The sequence below is a fragment of the Leptopilina boulardi genome, unplaced genomic scaffold (assembly GCF_019393585.1).
Source record: "Leptopilina boulardi isolate dan_hultmark-lab unplaced genomic scaffold, ZJU_Lbou_2.1 LbouV2_248, whole genome shotgun sequence".
Lineage (NCBI taxonomy): Eukaryota > Metazoa > Arthropoda > Insecta > Hymenoptera > Figitidae > Leptopilina > Leptopilina boulardi.
This window is the reverse complement of record NW_026137805.1, coordinates 253093-278148: the sequence shown is the minus strand read 5'-3', so window position 1 is coordinate 278148 and position 25056 is coordinate 253093. Positions and strand designations below refer to the sequence as shown.

General features: G+C 27.6%; 1 protein-coding gene across 4 annotated transcripts; it reads left to right on the top strand.

Moving 5' to 3' along the window:
- The first annotated feature begins 306 nt into the window (after nt 1–306).
- LOC127280597 (eye-specific diacylglycerol kinase) lies at nt 307–22604 on the top strand. Of its 4 annotated transcripts, none has more exons than XM_051303692.1 (12): nt 307–696; nt 5777–7054; nt 12557–12698; nt 15458–16149; nt 16573–16967; nt 17830–18209; nt 18458–18767; nt 20608–20770; nt 21149–21439; nt 21582–21854; nt 21934–22097; nt 22494–22604. In XM_051303692.1, the coding sequence occupies exons 2-12, from the start codon at nt 6018–6020 to the stop codon at nt 22541–22543; spliced, it is 3897 nt and encodes a 1298-aa protein (XP_051159649.1). In that variant the 5' UTR covers nt 307–696; nt 5777–6017; the 3' UTR covers nt 22544–22604. The 4 variants fall into 4 exon arrangements, with proteins under 4 accessions (XP_051159649.1, XP_051159648.1, XP_051159647.1 ...); XM_051303691.1 differs by having other exon boundaries at nt 5746–7054; XM_051303690.1 differs by having other exon boundaries at nt 5735–7054.
- The last annotated feature ends 2452 nt before the right edge of the window (nt 22605–25056 follow it).

Below are 25056 nucleotides of genomic sequence, written 5' to 3'. Positions count from 1 at the left end.
GTGTTGCTTACGCCACTCCGGGGGCTCACCCTGGTATATCCAGGAGTCGTGCATATGCACGTGCGACATATATCTATGTATATATCTATATATAAAGGTATAACACTTGGAATCCCGAGTACCTCGTTGTGCGTCACTATATATATATGTGTGTGTGTATGTGTGTTTTCAGTCATTTGAAAGGGCGCATGCCTGACCGAAAGAGGGAATTGAGGTACAGAGAGGGTGGGTGGTGGGATCAAGAGAGGAATGGAAGAGCAGCAACGTTGAGCGGAGCAAGGAAAGAAGCCAGTGGCTTATTGGGCACCCCCTCGCACTTGGCCCTCGCAACGATAACCGAACCCTGGTCAGTAGTTTGCGACTAGTCCACCCTGTGCAAACCACAGAGACATATACACGCGGCGCGCCGCGATTTTTCTCCTCTCTCTTGTCACCGGGGTTGCGTTTTTTTTTGAAAAAAAAAAAAAATAAAAGACGACAAATTTTTGTTTTTCTTATTAAGAAAAAAGAAACTATTATTTTTTTTAAAGAAAGAGATTAAGGGGAAACATTGTCGTGAGTCGTACAAACGTTTCTCGTATATAGAGGAGCCGGGTCGGTGATTGTGTTTGCCAGGATCGAAAGACGCACGCGGGATATGGAGACCACCTGAGGCAATCCCTCGCTCTTCAAAGGACCCCACCTTCCACAATCCTAGTCAGTCTCTCTCTCACTGAAAGCAAATTACTAATTCCCTTTTGGATAATTAAAATTGAAAACAATTTTTTTTTAAATGATTACAAGTTAGCCTCACAGAATTTGAATTATCAGTTGGATTATCAGTTTTTTTTTTTGGAAATTAGGATGTGATATTCTAATATCCTAATTTTCAAAAATGAAAAATAAAAAATTTTGAAAATTTGTTTTTCGATTGGTGGATCATTTTTTGAAAGCATTGGTATTAGGATAGTTTTCTGGATATCCAAACAATAGCCAGTTTGAAAGTTTGGATAAAAATGGATGACGTTTGGATATTCAAAATACCTGAAATAGGTAAGGATATCCATGGATCACCTGACGATATTCATAGAAAATGCTGGGACAGGAATTGTCATCCATAGGGGATGTCAGGATATTCTTAAATAACGTGGGACAGGTTCGGATATCTTTGGATAACCTGAGGGTATTCGTAGGTACCTTTGGGACAAGTCAGACATTCCAGATATTCTATGGATGTACTCAGATAACACCAGGACAAGTTTGGATATTTATGGATGACCTAAGGGTAATTATAGATAATACCGAGACAGGTTTGGACATCAATTGTTATCCTTTGGTTATCCATAAATATCCAAACTTGTCCCGGAGTTAGTCATTGATATTATTAATCCAAAAGTTATCTAAAAGTTGTCCAAAAGTAATTCTGGAACAGGATTGAAAATTTATGGATACCATTGGGTCATCCATAAATATCCAAACTTGTCCCAGAGTTACCAATTGTTATTCTATGGTTATCCATTAATAATTCCGAGAAATGTTCGAAAATTTATGAATATCGTAGGCTTTACCATAAATATCCAAAGGTGGTTTCTAGTTATCCAAAGATATTTTTTGGTTATCCATTGGTAACTCTGGAACAGGGTCAATAATTTTTGGATATCATTTAGTTGCTAATAGATATCCAAACCTGTTCCATAGTTATCCATTGATGTTTGGAGGATATCTATAGGTAATTTCGGGACAGGATTTTGATATTTATGGATGACATTTGGATATCCATGACTAACTCTTGGATATGTTTGGGTATTTATGGATGACATCCGCAGCTAACTCCTGGACATGTTTGAATGTTTATGGATGACGATTTCCTTAACTCCTGGACACTTTCAGAAATTTATGGATGACCTTAGACTATCCATAACTAACTCCAGGATATTTATGGATGATTTAAGGATATCCATAGAAAATTTGGAACATTCTATGAATATCCAAAGCCGCTAAATGTGAAAAAAAAATTTTTGGAAATGGAAAAAAAATTTTGGATAGATAAAAATAATTTTTTACATAATTTAAAAAAAAGGAGCATTTATCCTTTTTGGATAACAAAAAAGAGAAAATATTTGTTTTTCCTTATAAATTTTTAAAAATTAAACCCAAAAGAATCGGTTTAATAGCCACGGAACAATAGTTATATGCAATCCGGAAAATGCAATTAGTATGTTAATGACGAATCAATGGTTCAGAAGGGATTTCAAGGATCGAGTTTCCTGAAATGCCGAGAGTTCTCGATATATATATATATAGAGAGAGAGAGTAGCTTCCGGTGAGATTGGAGAAGTTTCCTGTGATGGAAAGCCTTCCAAGATTCTTTTTGAAGACCACTATTTTTTTCCATTTTTTTCTAAATTTTAAAATTAGCACTGATTTCCATTCTTAAAGAACTATTGAAAATAATTTTCCCCTTTTTTTCTATTTTCTTTCGAATCGTAATCAAAATTTTTTTTTTTTTTTTTGAAAATAATTGTGTAAAAAAAATTTTTTAATTTGCTTTTTTACTTCTATTGTTAATAGCAACAAATGGAACTTTTTTTTCTGAATTTTAGTTTTTAAAATTTTCTCTCTGTATATTGTTTTCTGTTTTTTCCATTGTAAATTTTTTTTTTAAATTCTCTCTTTTTTTTCATTGCAAATGTGTTTTTGATTCTTAACAAAATGTGTTTAAAAATTGAAAAAAATAACTCAAATAATTTTTGCACTGAGTCGTTGAATTATTGATAAACTTGAATTATTTCACGCTTTGAATGTTACATTTTGAAAAATAAATTTGAATTTATTTTTATTTTGAAAATAAAGAAAAATGTTTATTTGAAAAATGTTGAAATATTATTTTTATTTCATAATGAAGAGGAAAAATATATAATATTTTTTAAAAAAATGTAATTTTAAATTAAAAATAGAAAATTAATTAATATTTTTCTTAAACACAAAAATTAAAATTAAAAATTTATATAGATTTTCCTTTGACGAGTTATGATTGTTTGGAAATTTCGCAATCATTTGGCTTTAAATTATTTACGATGCTTTGATAATTTGTGGTTTCTTAAAGAAATAAAGAATTCGCCTTCATTTTTTTTTGTTTTCAATTCTCATCTAAATTTTTTTTTTTTTAATCATTCCAAAAATATTTGATTTTCCCACGGAAGCTGTTAGATTTGTTAGATTGTTCAAATTTTCCCTCGGAGATAATTATAAATTCTTGGTATAATTCCAAAAAATTTTTTGATGATGTCAGATTATTTTAAATATGACAAGAAATTGTTTCATTGGTCTAAAAACGTGTTTCAAATGATTTACAAATACTAAAGATTAAGTAATTTAAAAAATTTTAAGACTAAAAAAAATTTTTTTTTAATAAAAAATTTTTTTAATTTTTTTTTTGTTATTTAAATTTCTTTGTATTAAAATTAAATTCTGAAAGAAAATAATAAAAAAAAATATGTTAAAAAATTTAGTTTTGGAAATAAAAAAAAAATCTTTCAAAAATTCCAAGGGGACATTTTTTTTTTTTCTTAAAAATTGACACGTCCTAAGAAAAACCTATATATGGTCGTAAATTTTCTGCATCGTAAAAAGAAATCCTGTTGGATTTTTAAAATGTCGTAAAGAATCTAATAAAATCCTGGGAACATGGTCAGATTTTTAATTCAAGGGTCAATATATTGCGCAGCGAAAGCAAAAAACTATAATACACAAAATTTTTCTCTTTTTGGAACTATACTTTTTTCCTTTTGTCATTAATTTTTTTACCTAATTTATTTTTTACAAGAAAAACTTTTTTTTTGCATAAATTAAATAAATTTCAATTTTGTCCACTTTTAAAAAAATTAATTTTTAGATTTTTACTACAATTCATTTTTTTTAATTTAAAAAAAATTCATTTTCAAATTTTCCTCTAAATTTCAATTATATTTTTTTTCAAAAACTACTTTCTAAATGTTTAAACAGGAAATATTTTGTCAGGAAATTGCTGTGTTCATTTTCTGGAAAATTTCTCATCTATTTTCTGAAAATGATCCTTACGCTTTTATCGAGTTGTTAAAAAGAAAAAAAAAAAATTTTTTTTGTATTTAAAAAAATGTTTTTCTAACTGTCCCCACAAAAAAAAGAACACATTCTTTAGAAAATTCTCCTGGTAAAATTTTTCCTATTTACCATTTTGAAGAAAAACAAGAAATTTTACTTTTAAATTCTTGGAAAGTTTTTTCCAGTATAGAAAAACTTAAAAAAAAATAGAAACTCTGAAATGAAATAACTTTAACAAATAAAAAATTTGTCAAGAAAAATTTTTTAAAAAAAATTCAAAGAAAATTAAAACAATTTTTTTTTAAATTTATTTTTTAATAATTTTATATATACAAGTAGAAAAATTCGAATAGGAATCCTTTTTGTGTATAAATATATTGATAAAATGAGAGGCAAGAAAAATTTAAAATTCAAAATGGTGGATTCAATATGTCAGTTTTAATATTGCAAAATCTAAACAAAATTCGAATGGAAATATATATATATCTGAGAGAGAGCATCACGGGTCACTGCTTTCAAAATTGAATACCAAATTTTTTAAAGTTCAACATTTTTGTAGTTGTAACATTTCTATTCAACACATTTATATATATATAAAACATTCGAAAATGATAAAATAGAATCAAATTTTTTTTTATTTCAAAAGTTATAGATAAAAAAAAATTTTTTTGAAATTCTCATCAAACTAATTTTTATACAACTTTTTTTTTACTAAATACACAATTAATTATTATTATTTTATGTTAATTATTTTTTATATTTAATAAAAATTTTTTTAATCAAAATTTTTAATTAAAAATAATAATTAAAATACAAATTTTGTTGAAATTTGATTTAAGATTGAAAAAAAATTTTTTTGAAACCAAATTGGAAAAGAAATAATAATAATAATAATAATTAAGTTAATAGAAAAAATAAATAATAATAATTAAAAAAAAGAATAGTAATAATTAAAATTTTTAACAATAATTATATATTTTGAAAAAGTGTCAAACACAAAAGGGTTTAACATATCCGGAAAGCGTTGTGAGGGAACCTTAAGCGATCGGTTATTCCCCTGTATCGAAAGTTGAGCGCGCAGCATGTTAATTGTAGAGGAACCTTTACTTACCAGTTACCCCCACTTCTTGAAAATTGCGCGCGCAGTATTTTTTTTATCTCAGTATTAAAAAATTCATAGATAATCATAAAAATAAATAATATATTAATTAATTAATAAATATTATACTGATTAATAATCATATAATAATAATAATAATAATAATAATAATATTATTATTATTATACTAATTATTAATATCTTCTCAAGTACTTAAAGAAAATTAATATTTTTATTAGAATGCAATATAATTAACAAAATAATAAATTGAATAGTAAAAATGTTTTTATATTACTTTCTATTTTTTTTATTATTATGCATTTTATCTAAAAGCGCTTTTTCGACCTTTAAGAGAGTTTTTCGTAGCGCAGTTGCGTTATTGTCAACTCTGTGTTCCTCCGTACGCAGCCTGCGCACGAAGGAACACTAGTCCCGCCTCCACGATGCGCACGCAGCTTTCAAGTAGTGGAGGTAATTACTGAACCCATTCCCTATTCTCCCAATTAACTAGTTTATTTGCATCAAAAAGTAACAATATTTTTTTTATATTAAAATAAAAATAATAATTAACAGTTTGCTAAAAGTGAGAGAGAGGGACTATTTCTAAAAAAAAAGGATCAAAAAAACGCTCGAGAAGTGGAAAGGGTGAAGTGATACTGAGATCACTTAGAATGGGCTGCAGATCGGCAGCTGACACGAGGGCGACGACGACGACGGAAGGGAGCGAACGAGGGACGTCGTCGTCTTGGAGGCAACTGACATCGAAAAGTGATTGTCAGGACGAGGAGGAAGAAGAGGAGGAGAGTGAGGGACGACGGTGGTGGTGCAGGTCAATTGAGGCCAGCACCAGGTGAGGATGCAGAAATTGCGCTCGACCTTCAAGAGGTCACGCACGCCAACTGGCTCAGAAATGAAATCACAGTCAAGTCTCGAGGTACCAAAACAAGTTCGTTCTGCATCATTTGATGAAATTCAATTGGAAGTTAAACGTCACGATGAGTGTCGTGATTTGCGTCTTGCAACGAGAACATCATCATCGTCATCGTCATGTTCACCTGTACGTTCTCAAGATCCCAGCAAGAGGCTAAATACCCTTAGGGTTCCACAACTTCAAAGTGGACAGAGATCGAAAAGTTTTGATGTCTGCGAAAGGAGTCTTTTTTCTGAGAGATTGACACGAAAACCTGAAACACCAGTGATACAGGTGTCGGGTTGTTATCATTGTGCTTGTGTTGAGGAGTACAAGAGCCTCTATCAGAGTCGTGACGATGATGATGAATCGTCGTCGAGAGATGAGGAGGAAGAGGAGATTGAAATCATTCAAATCTCCGGCGATGATGTTAATAATGATGATAATGATGATGATGAGGAGGAGGAAGAGGAGGAAGAAGAAGAGGTGAGTGGCGATTCGAGAAGGGAGGGAAGTCCTGAGATAAGAGTAACATTAATGACGTATTCGGAGAAAACTTCATCGGAGGGAGAACCAGAATTGGAAGCACTTGAAGTAACCGAAGGAATTCCATGTATGGAGAGGAGAAGATCTTTTGGAAGATTATCACGTCAAGAGGCGCTCACATCGTTTCCCATTGAATTCCCAACGGTTATTGGTGGTTCAAATGATGATGACGACGATGATGATGATGATGACGATGAGGAGGATAAGAGTAAACTTGTTGTGAGGGATATATTTCTCACTGTTCCCGAATTGAAAAGAGATCGTGCCGCATCGGTTGATTCGTGTTTTAATAATACAAAAAATGGAAAAAGCGAAACTGGTGATTCATTGCTTGTGCCACAGCAAAATATCAGAAGCAAGAGTGTGGACATTGTTCTTCCAACGGATATTCAAACAAGATATACGGCACTTCTACCAGGGAACGAAGCATTGAGAGGGTGGGTACGTTAGTGGACGTTATTTTTAAGCTTTTTAATTTAAATACGAATTTTTAGATTGTTATTAAATTTTTTTTTCATTTTAAACAAATTTTATCAGAAAAAAAAGATAAAACATATTTCAAGGGGAAATATTTTTAATTTTTTACAAGTTTGTAACTTTCTTTTTAACGAGGATTAAAAAGGCTTGACGTACCTATATATATATAGATATCTATATAATAGTGGTATATAAAGATCAGCTTGAATTTTTATGAGGCAATTTGACTTTATCTTAAAATAATGCATTTCAAAATTTCAAGCGTTAAAATACTATTTTTATATACCTATATGTATTAATAATAATTTATTTGAATGAAACATTGTTTATATTGGGGGAAAAAAAATAAGAGAGAAGAGATAAATGAAATAGGTATTATCTTTTCTTGTAAATAGAAATAAGGGATGTTGAATATAAAAAAGTTGAAGGTTCTTTTTTTCCTCTATATATAAAAGTTTTTAAAACAACTGCAATGGAAAATGTAAATTTTCGAATTATAATTTTCCTAGCACACAATTTTGAGATAATAATTGGAGGGAAAATTATAAAGTACTTTTTATAACCACAGTTATGATAGCATTAATTAAACTCCATTCCATTTTTTTGCATTTCATTGTTGGAACTTTTTCTCTCTCTATATATATATGTATGTATTTTAAAGAGTTGAAATTTTCATTTCATCCATCAATTTCTTCTTCTATGTTAATTTTAATTATATAATTATTTATTGTTTCCGCGGTCTTTTTTGGACTTCATCAATTGTTTAATTCTTTTTCCTTCTTTTGTCATTAAAAAAAAAATTTATTATTAATCTTTTAATATTGAAATATAAAAACAAAATCAATTTTCTTCTATTGATTATAAAAATGCTTTGACTTTACGACGTTAAGCAGATTTATCAAAATTTAATTAATTTTCGTATTAATTATTCTTCTTAAAAATAAGACGTTGATTTTCATGTTAATTTTCTTCTACTGGCCATAAAACTGCATTCATTCATTCATTTCATTAATTCATTAATTTTTATATCAATTAATTAATCATTGCAATTAATTGTTCCTCTTCCAACTAAACTTTCATTTTAAATTTTCTTCTGCTGATCATAAAACTGCGTTTACTTTTATATATTGAGCATTTTTATAAAAATGCCATTTACGTTTATATGAATTTTCTTCTACTGGCCATAAAACTGCATTCATTTTTTGATGTTTATAATCTTTATTAACATTCAATTTATTTTTATATCAAATAATTTATTATTGCAATTAATTGTTCCTCTTCGAAATAAACTTTGATTTTAAATTTTCTTCTGCTGATCATAAAACTGCGTTTACTTTTATATATTGAGCATTTTTATAAAAATGCCATTTACGTTTATATGAATTAATTAATTAATTGTTATAATTAATTTTTCCTTTTTCGGAATAAACGTTGATTGTAAATTTTCTTCTATTGTTCATAAAACTGCTGTTCTTTTCGATGTTGTAAATCTTTATCAAAATTCCATTAATTTTTATATAAATTAATGAAATATTCTTCTCAGTAATAATACGTTAATTGTAATCAAAAAATTTCTTCTACTGGTCATAAAACTGCATTCATTTTTGTATATTGACTATATTTCTAAAAATTGCGTTAATTTTTATATCAATTAATTAATTATTAAAATTAATTGTTTCTTTTCGCAATAAAATTTAAATGTAAATTTTCTTCTATTGATCATAAAATTGCTGTTACTTTTTGACGTTATGGATCTTTATACAAATTCCATTAATTTTCATATTAATTAATTATTTCTCTCTGAAATAAAACGTTAATTGTAATATAAATTTTCTTCTACTGGCCATAAAACTGCATTCATTCATTCATTTCATTAATTCATTAATTTTTATATCAATTAATTAATCATTGCAATTAATTGTTCCTCTTCGAAATAAACTTTGATTTTAAATTTTCTTCTGCTGATCATAAAACTGCGTTTACTTTTATATATTGAGCATTTTTATAAAAATGACATTTACGTTTATATGAATTAATTAATTGTTATAATTAATTTTTCCTTTTTGGGAAAAAACGTTGGTTGTAAATTTTCTTCTATTGATCATAAAACTGCTGTTACTTTTCGACGTTGTGCACCTTTATCAAAATTCCATTAATTTTCATATAAATTAATGAATTATTCTTCTCAGTAATAATACGTTAATTGTAATCAAAAAATTTCTTCTACTGGTCATAAAACTGAATTCATTTTTGTATATTGATTATATTTCTAAAAATTGCATTAATTTTTATATCAATTAATTAATTATTAAAATTAATTGTTTCTTTTCGCAATAAACGTTGATTGTAAATTTTCTTCTATTCATCATAAAATTGCCGTTACTTTTTGACGTTGTGCATCTTTATCAAAATTTCATTAATTTTCATATTAATTAATTAATTATTTCTCTCAGAAATAAGACGTTAATTGTAATATAAATTTTCTTCTACTGTTCATAAAACTACATTCAATTTTGGATATTGGTGATTTTTATCAACATTACGTTTATTTTCATATCAATTAATTAATTATTATAATTAATTATTCCTCTTCCAAATAAATATTGATTGTAACTTTTCTTCTGCTGATCGTAAAATAGCGTTACATTTTTTCATATTGACTATCTTTATAAAAATTTCTTTTATCTTCATATCAACTGATTAATTATTTCTTTTTGAAATAAACATTAATTTTAAATTTTCTTCTATTAATCATAAAACTGCGTTTACTTTTCGACGTTGAGTAAATTTTCTTCTACTGATCATAAAACTGCTTTCATTTTCCAATTTAAAAATCCACTTTTTATATAAATTATTATTTTTATTAATATGAAAATTTAATTAAAAAAACAAAATTTTAATACAATTTCTTTTTTGTTTTATTATTTATAAATTATCGAATAAACGTTGTTTGAGAAAAACTTAATTATATATAATACATTCTTTGCCTGGGGGGATAAATATCGGATTTGTCTCGATATCCAAAAGTGTTACTAACTGTGATAAAGTTTCCTTTGGTATAAAGCTTGGATTTTCAGTTTAAGTTTGCACACGAAGCACACTGTGAAGAGAGGAGAGAGAGGGAACCTTTAGCCAATGAGTAACCGAGAGCGAAAGATTAAACTCAAGTTTAAGCTCAAGGGTTTGAATTGAAAGACGAGATTTAAATCCATTACTTGTATAAATACAGAATAAGAATTTCAATTTTTGCTCTTATTTCATTTTTAATGGTATTATATTTTTCTTAAAATATCTCTTACATCAAAAAACAATCGTGTGATTTTTTTTTTTAATAATTCTTGATAATTAGAAAAAAGGAATGTTGACAGTTTTTAATAATTCCAAATTACGGATTCAATATGAAGATTTTTAAAAATTTTGATGTTACTGATTACGAAATTAATTTTAGATAATTAGTGATCCTAGAAATAAGTTTCAATTTTTAAAAAATCTTTCACCGTTTTGAATTTTGATAACGGATTCCTAATTTTTCATTTATGAATTAATTACTTCTTTTTTTTTGTTGTATAATTTAGCATTTTTTCTCCACATCATCATCATAGGGGGAAAATTATTATTTTATATTTGCAAGGAATATTCATGGGCTATATGTATATATGATAAATTGCCAAGTCCTTTTTGAATACTCCGTCAATTCCAATGCGAAATGTGACCTAATTGAACTTTAGTTTCAAAAACATTTGCAGATACATTATCATACATTTGCATATAAATCTCAAAGTTGTACCCCGATATAACTATATCAATACATATATGTGTGTGAGAGGTATTGTATTTTTTTTGTATTATATATCTAGATAAAATGATGAAAGGGAGAAATTTTTTTTTTTAAATCGAAGTTACGTTTTTCATTGTTAGTATAAAATATCTAATTTTGAAAAAATTATATCCTCAAACTTGTTTTCAATATAGTTTCAATTATATATATTTGTTTTTGAAAACTTTGTGATAATAATAACAATATATATTTGAATAAGGGTTTGTTATATTAAGTGAATGTAGGTTAACATCTGCTGTTGACTTAACATAGTTAACTGACGTTTATTAATTAATTATATTCAATAAAAGAATAATTAAAAATTTTTTTAATCTTACATTTTTTGTTGCCCAAAAAATATTTAAATTTTTTTTTTCTTTTCAATTGGTTCTAAATATTTAATTTTACTTTCCTTTTCACTTTCACTAATTAGAAATTAGTGAAAGAAAATAAATAAAACTATTTTTAATTCACATTTTCCTTTTTCATGAAATTGATTCTATATCTGAAATTTTATATATTTCTATAATTTATAATCAATTTTTTTTACTTTATTCTGGTACTCAATCTTTCTATTTCGAGATATTTATTCCTGTCGTGTTTGGTTGTTTTTAAACATTTATGATATGCATATATTATTAAATAGAATTTTTATTTTTATATTTTTAATCAATATCTCTTTTTTTCAAATAAAATATTCAGCTCACTGTTAAAAAATATGGCAATAAATTTGATGTAAATAAATCGAAAATATATTAGCATATCGAATAGAAAATAACTAATTTCATATTATTAAATTTAATTTATCATTTTTTTGAAATAATATAATTAATTAATAATAATAAAAAAAATATTAAAATATAATTTTTATAGAATGGTGAAAAATATTTTGATAATTGAAGAAATATTTTCCTGCTAAAAAAAAATATTAGTAACGTTTATTTTTATAGAAAAGAAAAATATGAAGAATATTGTATTTCCTGTCTAATGTTTACAATATAATTTTCTCATTGGACGATAATCGACAAAGTTTTTTTGACCCTCTATTATATACTGAAATGGAAAGGTAGTAGAAGAGGGAGAGATACTTCTCGCCCATTAACGAAGTAAACGTCAGTCACTTTGACCCCTCGATTAAGTCAACATGTCGGGACTTTAAGGTGGTGGTTTCCTCTTTTTCTGAATTGAAGAAAGAAAGGAAAGGGGAAAAAAGAGTCGTTCACTTCTTTCTTTTTTTTTTTGCCAAGAGAAAGAGAAGTTTCTACGAATCACTTTATATAAAACCCAAAGAACCTTAAAAGAAATCCTCTTGGAAAATTCAATTTATCCTTGTAAAATTGAAATTCCCCCTTCTCACATCAGAAAACGTTTTAATTTCCATCGTATCTAGAATATCATCTCACATATATTATTATTATTATTCCATAGATCCATTTGAAACTATTTTCATTCCATTAACATTGTTTTCTTTAACATTTTTTTTTTATTTAAAAATTTTTGTTAATCGATAAATGAAAAATGTGAAGCAAAATTTAATTATTATAATTCGAGAAAAATGAAATGACAATTGTTCTTGGGGGATTTTTTTTTTAGTTCTTAATTAATTCAAATTGTGTGATAGAGAAAATTCTTTTTTTAATTTCAGTGGGAGAGAGGAGAGCGGACCAAGTAGTAGTCACAGAGAACCGCGATCAACTCCCGACTGGGGTTCAGGTGCAGTTAACGGAGAACATCTTTGGGTACCAACCGCAGCATCCGGGGATTTCTGTTACGTCAACGATTGCTCTGTAAGTGCCGGGGATTACTATTAATTAACTTCGTTGATTTTCTGCATTAATTAACACACTCTTACTTATTATCCTCGAATTTCCTTTCCATTTAATTATATACAGTAAATCGTTTGAGCTATTTGAGAATATTCAAATGTAAAGGCAATTACGTAATTATTTTTTTAGATTTTCATTTAGAATGAGTTTGCTCTCTTTAATGCGCTTTCGTTGCATAGAACTTCGTTGCGTGGAGAGCGCACACGATAGGATATCGTAGCGTGGAGAGTCTGCCAATTGGAAATTGCCTAACGCATCAAGGGGAGACACACAATTCCTTCAACTATTTTTTTAATTTCTCTGCCTTTTTTTATCGTTTTCCAAATCATCTCTACTTTTACAATCTGCTTTTTTTGTCAATTTTTTTATTTTTGGTTTTTCTAATTGAAGAGCTTTCTCCTCAAATCGTTATCTCTCTGAACGGACGCTATAAATAAACAAATTGCTTCTGTCCACTTGTCCTAGTTTCAAAAGACTTCAGAATATACATATATATGCGAAAAAACGCGAACCTTTTGACTAACGACACGATCAAAAGCAATTATATGTATAGGTCCTTTTTTCATTTAAAGACCCGCTTGACATAAAAGGTCTGAGGGAGGAATGATTAATGAACGATCTGAGATGTTAAACAGCGTGGCAAAACTGTTGAAATTTCTCCTAAGCGTTCAGTTTTATCGCACGTAAAATGGAGATTGGAACGATAGACTTTTATATTTATATATTTAAAATTCCTTGTGCAAATTTTCGTAGGTGACTTTTTTTTCATTCTCTCGCGTGCTTACATTGGGAGGTTCTTTTTAAACATCGCTTCATAGTGAATAATTACACTAAAGTATTATTAACAATTTTCAAGTTTATTTGTTATTCACGGAAAAAAAATTTATTTAAATTTTTTTAATTTTAATTGAAAATAATTTTTAATATTCAGTTTATGATTTTTCGAATTATTTAAGTAAATGCGCATGTGGTATATATATATATTTTGCATTTACATTTTCGAGGCACGTAAACTTGTTGGGGGATTTATAGAGTCGTAACAATTGTAGGAAGATGATGTTTAATGCAATGCACCTCAAAATACATTTTAAATACGAGCACCAACGCCATGTTGATTCAAGTTTTAATGAAACGACTCCCAGGTGGCTCTAATGTTCCATTTTCTGTAAAATAAGTCAGGGAGTTCATCCTCTTTGTATGCCTCCTATTCTAAGCATATGTGCTCTAATTTTCTAAACCCTATTTCATGTTTCATCATTAAAAATGTAAATAATAATTCAGCTTCGAAAGAAAAAAGGTTGATTGTAAATTTTCTTCTACTGAACATAAAACTGCTTGCACTTATCGACAATGAAAATATTTATCAAAAATTATATTTATTTTCATGTATATTAATTAATTATTTATTGTAATTAATTGTTTCGGTGCGAAATAAAAATTGATTGTAAATTTTCTTCTACTGATCATAAAATTGCTTTTAGTTTTCCGACTACATTTATTAAAAATTCTATTAATTTTTATATCAATTAATTAATTATTACAATTTAATTGTTACTCTTCGAAATAAACTTTGATTTTAAATTTTCTTCTGCTGATCATAAAACTGCGTTTACTTTTATATATTGAGCATTTTTATAAAAATGCCATTTACGTTTATATGAATTAATTAATTGTTATAATTAATTTTTCCTTTTCGGAATAAACGTTGATTGTAAATTTTCTTCTATTGTTCATAAAACTGCTGTTACTTTTCAATGTTGTGAATCTTTATCAAAATTCCATTAATTTTCATATAAATTAATGAAATATTCTTCTCAGTAATAATACGTTAATTGTAATGAAAAAATTTCTTCTACTGGTCATAAAACTGCATTCACTTTGGATATTGACTATATTTCTAAAAATTGTATTAATTTTTATATCAATTAATTAATTATTAAAATTAATTGTTTCTTTTCGCAATAAACTTTGATTGTAAATTTTCTTCTATTGATCATAAAATTGCTGTTACTTTTTGACGTTATGGATCTTTATACAAATTCCATTAATTTTCATATTAATTAATTAATTATTTTTCTCTGAAATAAGACGTTAATTGTAATATAAATTTTCTTCTACTGGTCATAAATCTGCATTCACATTTGGATATTTGTGATTTTTACCAACATTTCGTTTATTTTCATATCAATTAACTAATTATTATAATTAATTGTTCTTCTTTCAAATAAACATTAATTGTAAATTTTCTTTTGCTTATCATATAACTGAGTTTACTTTTCTATATTGAGCATATTTATAAATATTCCATTTAGTTTTATATAAATTAATTAATTATTTTAATTAATTATTGCAATTAATTTTTCCTATTCGAAATAAATGTTAATTTTAAATTTTCTTTTGCTGATCATAAAACTGCATTAACTTTTGTACATCTTAATGAAAATTCTAATTATATTTTTATAAGAATTAATTAATTATAATAATTATTTTAATTCGAAATAAACATTGATTTTAAAATTTCTTCTATTGATCATAAAACTGCAATTTTCATTTGTTAAGCATCTTTATAGAAATTACATTTGTTTTTATATGCATTAATTAGTTATTTTAATTAATTGTTTTTTTTTTTTGAATAAACGTTGATTGTAAATTTTCTTCTACTGATCACAAAACTGCTTTTTTCGGCAAATATAAATAAGAATTTTTTTTCTTATTTCTAGAAACACGGACCACGTATGAAGTGCGCAGCGTGTAGAGTTGTCACTCATGTGCTTTGCTTCGAACACTTGAACTTTGCCTGTAAGTCGAGCTTTCGTGACGTTGGCGTACGACAATATCGTGAACAAACACAAACACATCATCATTGGGTTCATCGACGTTCGCAAAAGGGCAAATGTTCCAACTGTGGCAAATCATTTCAGTCAAAACTGAGTTTCTCTTCAAAAGAGATTATTGCTGTGAGTTGCAGTTGGTGTAAGACAGCCTATCACAATAAAGAATCATGTTTCAATGTCGATCGTATTGGCGAGAATTGTGAACTTGGCACAAATTCATCAATAATTGTCCCACCCTCATGGATAGTTAAACTTCCTAAAAAGGGAAGCTTCAAAAGCAGTTTAAGAAAATCACCACGTAGAAATAAGAAAACATCTGGTAGCACATCAGCTGCATCGAGTCGAAGAAAAATTAAAGATAGCAAGGAAAAGGAAAATAATAAGGAAAAAGAGAAGGATGAAAAGGAGCAAAAACTTTGGGTGATTAAACCAATTCCCACTACCACTGTTAAACCAGTTATTGTCTTTATAAATCCCAAATCGGGTGGTAATCAAGGTTCAAAACTTCTTCAAAAATTTCAATGGCTTCTAAATCCACGACAAGTTTTTGATTTAACCCAAGGAGGACCAAGAATGGGGTAAGAATAATATTTTCTTACAGTGAATATTTCATTTTTTTATCTCCCTTTTTTTTATCACCAAGAATAATTTCCCCTTTTTTCCCCCACTGCTATTTATCATCTACGTCAGAATCAGAAATTGTGTCCACAAAATTTCCATTTTCATTAAAAAACAGTTATCATCTGGGAACATGTTATTATTATTAATGTGGGTAAAATCCTTCCTCTAGTTAGCAAAAAAAAAATGAGCCGATTAATTATTCCATTTCTCATTTTGTGTAGCTCTTTCAAAAAAAAAAATTTGAAAAGAATTTCGGGTCAGGGTTACTTGAAAATAAATTGACATTGAATTTTGTCAAGATCAAAATGAAAGGTTATGTTTTCTTTTCCTGAAGACGAAAAAAAAAATTTACTAATGACAAAATTTTTCCTTTCGAATAGATTGGAACTATTTCAAAAAACACCGAATCTTCGGGTTCTCGCTTGCGGTGGAGATGGAACTGTTGGATGGGTACTATCAGTTTTGGATCAAATTGGTGTGAATCCATCACCTGCAGTTGGTGTTTTACCATTGGGTACAGGAAATGATTTAGCAAGAGCACTCGGTTGGGGTGGTGGCTATACGGATGAGCCAATAAGTAAAATTTTAAGCAACATTGGCGATAGTGAAAATACTTTACTGGACAGGTGGCAATTGACAGTGGAGAGGAATCCTGATGCAAAAAGTGATGAAGATGCAAGCAAGGGCAAGGAGAACCTTCCCCTTAATGTCGTTAACAACTATTACTCCCTTGGGGTTGATGCTCACATCGCTCTCGAGTTCCACGAGGCTAGAGGTGAATAAGTAATATCGACTTTACTCGTACTCCTCCCTTTTCACCCCGCATTCCATTTAAAGTGCGCCACTGGGATATCTTTCCTTCAACTTTGTACCCGGAACGTCCTTTAATAATCTAGATCGAAGGAAATTGACTACGGTAGTTCGAGGGATGAGGGGTGGGGGGATTTAACGACTCAAAAACCTTTTTGCTTCGTCAATTATTAAAGGTGTAATTAATCTTCAAATAGAGTTGTATCATGAAATATTTGTTATCAAACATATCCCCTTTTTTTTGTTGTTGTTGTCAATTTAATGTTTTCCTTTGAAGTTTAACTACCTGTAAAATGGTCTCCAGTCGAGCCGATCGAGATAACCCTCCTTTTTTTTATTACTTTTCAATATTTATTCAACTCTCATGGAAGTACTTTATATTTAGTATCTCCCCCATATCTTTTGATTTACTGTATTAGAATTTTAAATCATTTTTTTCTATTTACTATACAGTTAATTAAAGAGGATAATTTGGGAAATTAATTTAAGTACGAACAAATTTTATTTGTATTTTCAAGTGGACCACTTGAAAAGAATTTGCAGCAATCATTCAAATGCGTTGGGGATACTTGAAATAAAAGTCAATAAAAGATTAAAAAAAAAAAAAAAAAAAAAAGTTCCCATGGAAACCAAATAAAAAATTGATAGCATGCTCTTGTGCTATTAAAAATAATATATAAAATGCAATAAATTTTTTTTTTTTTCATCTCAATTGTCGAAAATCATGCCATATATAGAAACCGAAATCCATTTACTATAATATTAATTTATTTATCGAGTAAAGGGAATTGAATATTGATGAATTCTATGTTTTTTTGAAAAACCAGAGGCACATCCAGAGAGGTTCAATTCACGATTGAGGAACAAAATGTTTTATGGACAAATGGGTGGTAAGGATTTGGTGCGTAGAAAATGGAAGGATCTCTCAGAATTTGTGACCTTGGAATGCGATGGAACTGACATGACACCAAAATTAAAGGAGCATCGTGTTCATGCTATCGTTTTCCTGAATATCGCTTCATATGGAGGTGGAACACATCCCTGGGGAGGTGGAATCGGCAAAGAGCCATCGACTGATGATGGTCTCATTGAGGTCGTGGGTCTCACGACATATCAGCTTCCACTTCTTCAGGCCGGTGGTCATGGAACGAGTATTGCGCAATGCAGCAAAGCTAAACTCATTACAACAAGAACAATTCCCATGCAGGTATTTGATAATCTTAATTCCTTTGTATTTCTTGTATTAAAATTTCTGTTAATAGAGGAATTTCTCGTTTATACACTAATGTGACTTGAGGCAAATTCATTGAAAATTTAAATTTTGTCTCTATAATTTGAAATTCCTTTCACCTTTTGAAGGATTTCCTTTTGGAGAAATATCAATAAATCTAATGAATTATTTTAGGAGTTCAGAAATTAGTTTTATTTGATTTTGAATGTTTCTTTTCATTAAAGGTTGACGGTGAGGCGTGTCGTTTGTTACCATCAATCATCAATATGAGTTTATTGAATAAAGCAACAATGCTGGCCAAGAGAAGAAGTTCTGGTAAGCCGTATGTTGCAAAATTGGAGAGGCTCAAGCTACCGGTGATGATGATTAAAATGTCAGACTACGAGACCTTCCATTCTGATAAGGAAAGACTGAAAATGACTGCGATTCAATGGTTGGCTGATCCTCTCGATTTAGATGCGACGACTGATCTTGAATCCTTAAGGAATCTACTAGCCAAGGATCATCCTATGGACACGTGTTGTTTCCTCGATTGTAAGTTTCTTATAAATTTCTATTTTGCTTCTTTTAAAATAAAAATCCCTTTTGAATTATTCCATTTCTTATTGATATTCTGATTATAATTAGATATTTAAATCAATTGAATTATCCTGCAATTCAATAAAAAAATTAATTTAATTAAATTACTGTAATCGAATTTTTAAAGTTGTCGAAAGTTTTATGAATGAAATTGAACATCAACTGATTATTGAAAGTAATCGATCACTGAACCCCCCGATCTTGTTTACGGAAACTGAAAAGGATATTCGAGGAAATCAGATTTAGTATAAAATAATTTCATTTAATTGAAACGATTCCTCTAGATTTTGATATTGAGATGATTAGTTCACATGATCTGGTTTGTAAATTGGATTTATACTTAGTTTGTTATAGATTGAATGTTGAGATTAAGATTCGTTTTCTTCTAATTGATTTGAAATTTAGAATTTAGTGCAAATCTTATCAAAGATTTTTGGGATAAATTTAATTTTAGATTAAAGAAAATAATTAAATTTCGATGATTAATGTTGGTAATCTAATTATTTTTCCGTCTAAATCGCCTATGTCTAATTATCTAAATGATTAATTACATTTTTATTTCCCCCGGATAATCTGGATAATCATCTTAATATAAAATCAATTAATTCGTTAATCCCTCTAAGATAAAGAAATTTAGAGAATAATTTGTAATTTCAGTAACCCGGCAAATTAATATTTAAATAATTGAATTAGGTTCTTGAATAATTAAATTTAGCAATCAAATTACTAATTAAATATTCAAATAATTAAATTTAATTCGATAATTAAGCTATCAGAATTATTAATTCGATATTCGAATACATTTTAAATTGGACACGGGAATTATTAATTAGATATTCCAACAATTAAATTTAATTAGATAATTAATTTGTCAGATTTATTAATTATATATTCAAATAATTAAAATTAGATACTGGAATTATTAATACGACATTTGAAAACGATTTAAATTGAAAGCTGGAATTATGAATTAGATATTTAAACAATTAAATTTAATTAGATAATTAATTTAACAGACTTATTTATTATATATTCAAATAATTAAAATTAGATACTGGTATGATTAATTAGTTTTTCGAAAACGTTGTATATTAGACACGGGAATTATTAATTAGATATTCAAACTATTCAATTTAATTAGATAATTAATTTATCAGATTTATTAATTATATATTCAAATAATTAAAATTGGCACTGGAATAATAAATTAATTATTCGAAAAATTGAATTCAATTAAATAATTAGATAATTAATTTATCAGATTTATTAATTATATATTCTAATAATTAAAATTGAACACTGGAATTATTAAATAAATATTCGGAAAATTAAATTTAATTAGATGCTAACCTTATCAGATTTATGAATTAGATATTAAAAAAATTGAATTTCTTCAATGACCAAATTGAATATTATCATATAAAATAATTAAATATTTTTCTTTAAATTCACTAATAAAATTAATTAAATAAAGAAAATTAATTAGACAATCGTTTCGAAAGAGTATTTCAGATTTAGACATTCAATTTGAAATTAGACAATTACAAAGAAGATTTCTGATTTAGAGGGTTTAATTAGATAATTCAAAAGAGGATTTCCAACCTAAACGATTAATTAAATAAATTGCCTAGAAGGATTTGAGAATTGGATAATTGCAAAGAGGATTTAAGATTAAGTAAGATGATTATAATTACATTATATATCCCCCACAAATCGATATAATTGATTAATTAGATATAATTAGCTAAAGCTTATTTCGAGTGACAATTTTTGTTTTTTTTTTTTAATTTAACAGCTTGCACAGCAGAAAGATTCTTTAGGATAGATAAAGCTCAAGAGCAGTTACATTACGTCACGGACGTTGCTGTTGAAGCTGTTTACGTCCTTCAGGAGAGTACATCTCATCAGGAAACGGGAAACAAATCTCAAAGTGCAACGAATTCTCAACGATTATCAAGGTTTGCTAATTTAGTATTGAATTTTTTTTTTTGATATTTATAGATATCAGTTTGTTGATTTAATAATTTCCTTCACCGATAAATATTCGCTATTGATGAATTCTTTGATTGATTGTTTCATTGACTGACAAATTGTGTGATTGATGTGTTTGGCTCATAAATTTCCCCTCGTTTTATTGGCTTCACATTTTTTTGAATTTTCTTCACTCGATCAAGATATTTGAATGAAAATTTAATTTAATTAAAAAATTCCAATATCAAAAGTCAAGGGGAGAAAATTAAAGGGAAAATTATTGTTAATTATACAAATATTGAACAATGTTTTGAAAAAATAAGAAAAATTGTCAAATAAACCTAAAAATAAAAAGTGATTTTCAGTGAAAGTCGTACAAGAGTTAATCGAACGGTAACGGACGAGAAGATGCGTCCAGAAAGTAGATCCCGAGAGGCTTCAATACCGGAACCGATTTCAGAAAATAGATCTGCCTCTAGACTGGAATCTGTTTCAAAAATTCGTGAGCATAGTAGGCAAGCGTCGAGGAATTCCCATCTTTCGACGAGGGATTATGAGAATGAAGACAAATTTCCCCAAGGACCATCAAAGCAAAGCTCCACCTCCAAGTCCCATTTGGCTGCTGGTCAGTCGCACAATACTCCTTCTTACATAAGGTTAGTATTATTAATATTAAAATTAGTAATTAAATAAGAATTTTGCAATTGAAAATTAATTAATTTTTTTTGTGCAAGGTTGTGAATTAAGAAAAATCAAAATGGAATTTTGTTTTAAAAAATTCTAATTATTTGATTCTAGCCCGCAGGATAGACTATTTAGCCTAGATTCCGAGGTTCATATGTTTCACACTGGATTGACGTCAAGGCCATGTGATGGTGTGATAAGAGCTGCAAAAATGGGCGATCTTCCCGCTCTGAAAGCACTACACAATCAGGGATTCTCACTCCTGACAACCGATGCAAATGGCCAAACTGCCCTTCATCTGGCTGCATGCCTTGGTCACAGGGATATCGTCAGATACCTCATTGCCTGTGCTCCTCCCTCAATTATCAATATGACTGATAATGACAAGTAAGTCCACTATATAGTTTCATCGATCATTTAATTTTTTTTCATTAAAACTAATTTTTTTTTTTATTTAATTACCCAGGGGACAGACTGCCCTTCACAAAGCAGCCGAAAGCAAATTTCGTTCAATTTGCTGCATGTTGGTAGCAGGCGGTGCCAATTTAACACTTCAAGATCGAAAAGGCAATGTACCAAGGGACATAGCAATGAATGCCAATGATCGTGAACTTGCCGCTTATCTTCATAGTGAGTTTACAAAATCAGTACAATATTCAGTACTTTTGTAGTTTAGTAAAATTGTTCCTGCAGTTCTTAAAAGACAAAATATATTTATTTTCTCAAAGTTGAAAATACTGCGCAACTAGAAGCAAAAAGTGTTTTTGCAGTTCTTAAAAGACAATATTTATTTTTACAATTTGAAAATAACGGCTATTTTAACAAAGAGAGGGGACGCAGCGCGCGCAACTTTAGGGAAGGGGAATAACCAATCACCGATGTTTCCCTCACCCCCTTTAGCAGCCGCGCAGTATTTTCACAAATAAATTATTAAATTAATTTTTTTTACGCCCTGAAATTAAAAAAAAAAGAATTATTTTTTTATTATTCTGACAATAATAAAGAAAAGAAAAATTTTTCTTTCAGGTCAGGAACAATTCCAAATGGTTACAGGGGACATGGACAATCTTCCATGACCTCGTGAAATTTGCGCGCGAGCGTAAATACAAAAATTTCAAAGAAATGGAGATTAATAATTTTAAAATAAAAAAAATTTCGACTTTTTTCAAATTGTACGTCAACAGTTGAAAAAAAAAAATTTTTACTGTGACGGATACTCGTGATAATCCGAATCCTTAGACACACACACATATATTATATATAAATATATATATTGTAAAGGCTCTTTTTTGTAGGCTATACAATTAAATAGCAAAAAACGGTCTCACTTATATAGTTAAACGAAAAAAAAAAAATATACGAAGTTGGTAAATTTTTTCAATCGCTAACGAACTACGTATAACGCATATACATTTTAATAATATCGTACACACATTTTTTGTCTTCTTCTTCTACTTAAAAAAAAAGTAAAAAAAATGCGCAATCATTTGTCACTTTTTGGGAACGGTATAAAAAAAAAAATTTCATGAAAATCATTTGGCGATTTTTTTTTTATTTTTTGTTCATTTGACAACGAAAAATATTTTTGTCACAATTCTCATGTTTTCTGCGATAGAATAAATTTTTTTCCAAATCGCCGATTGATTTTCTTTTTCATTGGGCTTTGAATTACAGGGAGACATTTTTTTTTTAAATTTAAAAAATATATTTCATTTTCAGTGGAATGTTAAAAGAAATAGAGATTAATAAATTAAAAAAACGAATTAATTTATTGCAAACAAAATTATTTCTGTAAATTTATTAAAATAATTTAGATATTTTATTGAAAAGATTTAAGAAATTTTTTCAAAGGAAACTTTTAACTCCATTTAAAGAGGATAAAGTAGAATGATATAAAATTTTTCCTAATATAGAATTAATTATAAAATTTAATATTCCATTATTAATAAAATGATCTGAACGTAAAACTTTGAACAACACTGAAACCTCTCAAATGTGACACTAATTTTATCATTAACTAATTAAACAGATTTGACTGTATTTAAAAATTAAAATTTCAACTAATTTTCCACCTTGATTGTGAGGCTCAAAAACAATTTAATAAAAAAAACTTAACAAAACTATGTAAATAAATAATTTAAATTTTAATTAAAATGCGACTATTAAATTATATAAATTACATTTTTTACTAAAATTCATCAAAAATTTAAACATTGATAAAAATAGAAAAAATTTATAAATATGTATATCTAATTCAACTACAATAAATTTTTATAAATAATTTTCAATGCACCAACTAATTAATAAAATTTCACTGCAAATTTTGAAAATCATATTTTTTTGTAATTAAAAAAAAAAATTTTTTTTGTCTCTCTGTAATCCAATAAGGGATTTGAATAAAAAAAGAAAAAAACAGTTCGTTGGTCGCTTCGAGGTAAAAAGAAAAAAAAATCTTCAAGTTGAACAGGAGAAAAAGTATTAAATATTGAATGGAAAAAAAAAATTCAAAGTATCCTTTTTTTTTAAAAAAAAAGAAAAGGATAGACATAGAATTTCCATATGTCTATTTACTAGTCGTATTTAAAAGAAATGAAAACAAAACAAAAAAAAACCAAGAATTATTCGGTACCAAAATGAAAAAATGGGGATCAACGTACTAACACCAATTAGTTCTTAGAAGGCGGTCTATCGCCACCACTATTATTACTACTATTGCTAAACTATTTAATCTAATTAAGAGTACTATTATTATTATTATGAATTATTATTAATATTATTAATATAATTATTATAATTATTATAATTTTTATAATTATTATTATAATTATTATTATTATAATAATTATAATTATTATTTTTATTAATAATAATAATAATATTATTATTATTTACCAGCCTATGTAGGGAAAACGTGCAAGTAATTCCCATGTCTTATAATATATTTAAATAATAATTATATAAAATTGTTTTTTGTGACAATTCGACGAAATGCATAATTATAGACTGTAGGAAGTTTTATGGTATAATTATTATTATAATCTTTAAATCTTTATGAGGCCAATGAACGCAGAACAAGGGGGAATATTATTTATTTATTTTTTTTTCTGTTTCTTTTTTTTTCATTTCAATTTCCACGAAAGTGCATCGCAACACTCTCGTTAATTACTGTAATTAGCGCGTACTTTTCAATGCCACAATCGTATTTAGAAATTAGTGCGAAAAAGCGTTGATGTCTCTGATTTTCATTTAACAAAAATTTTATTCATCGAAAACAAATGAAAAATGATCAATTATATATATCTCTGTTAATTATTTTATTTCATGAAAAAATTTGATAATTCATTTGGGAATTAATTAAATTATTAATTAATTAATTGGGAATTAATTAAATTAATAATTAATTAATTGGGAATTAATTAAATTATTAATTAATTAATTGGGAATTAATTAAATTATTAATTAATTAATTGTATCTAATAATTAAATAATAACCATTAATTTATGGTATCTATTAATTAATTATTAAATTTCAAATTAAATTTATTGACTAATTAATTAATAAGATGTATATTTAATTGACAATGTAATT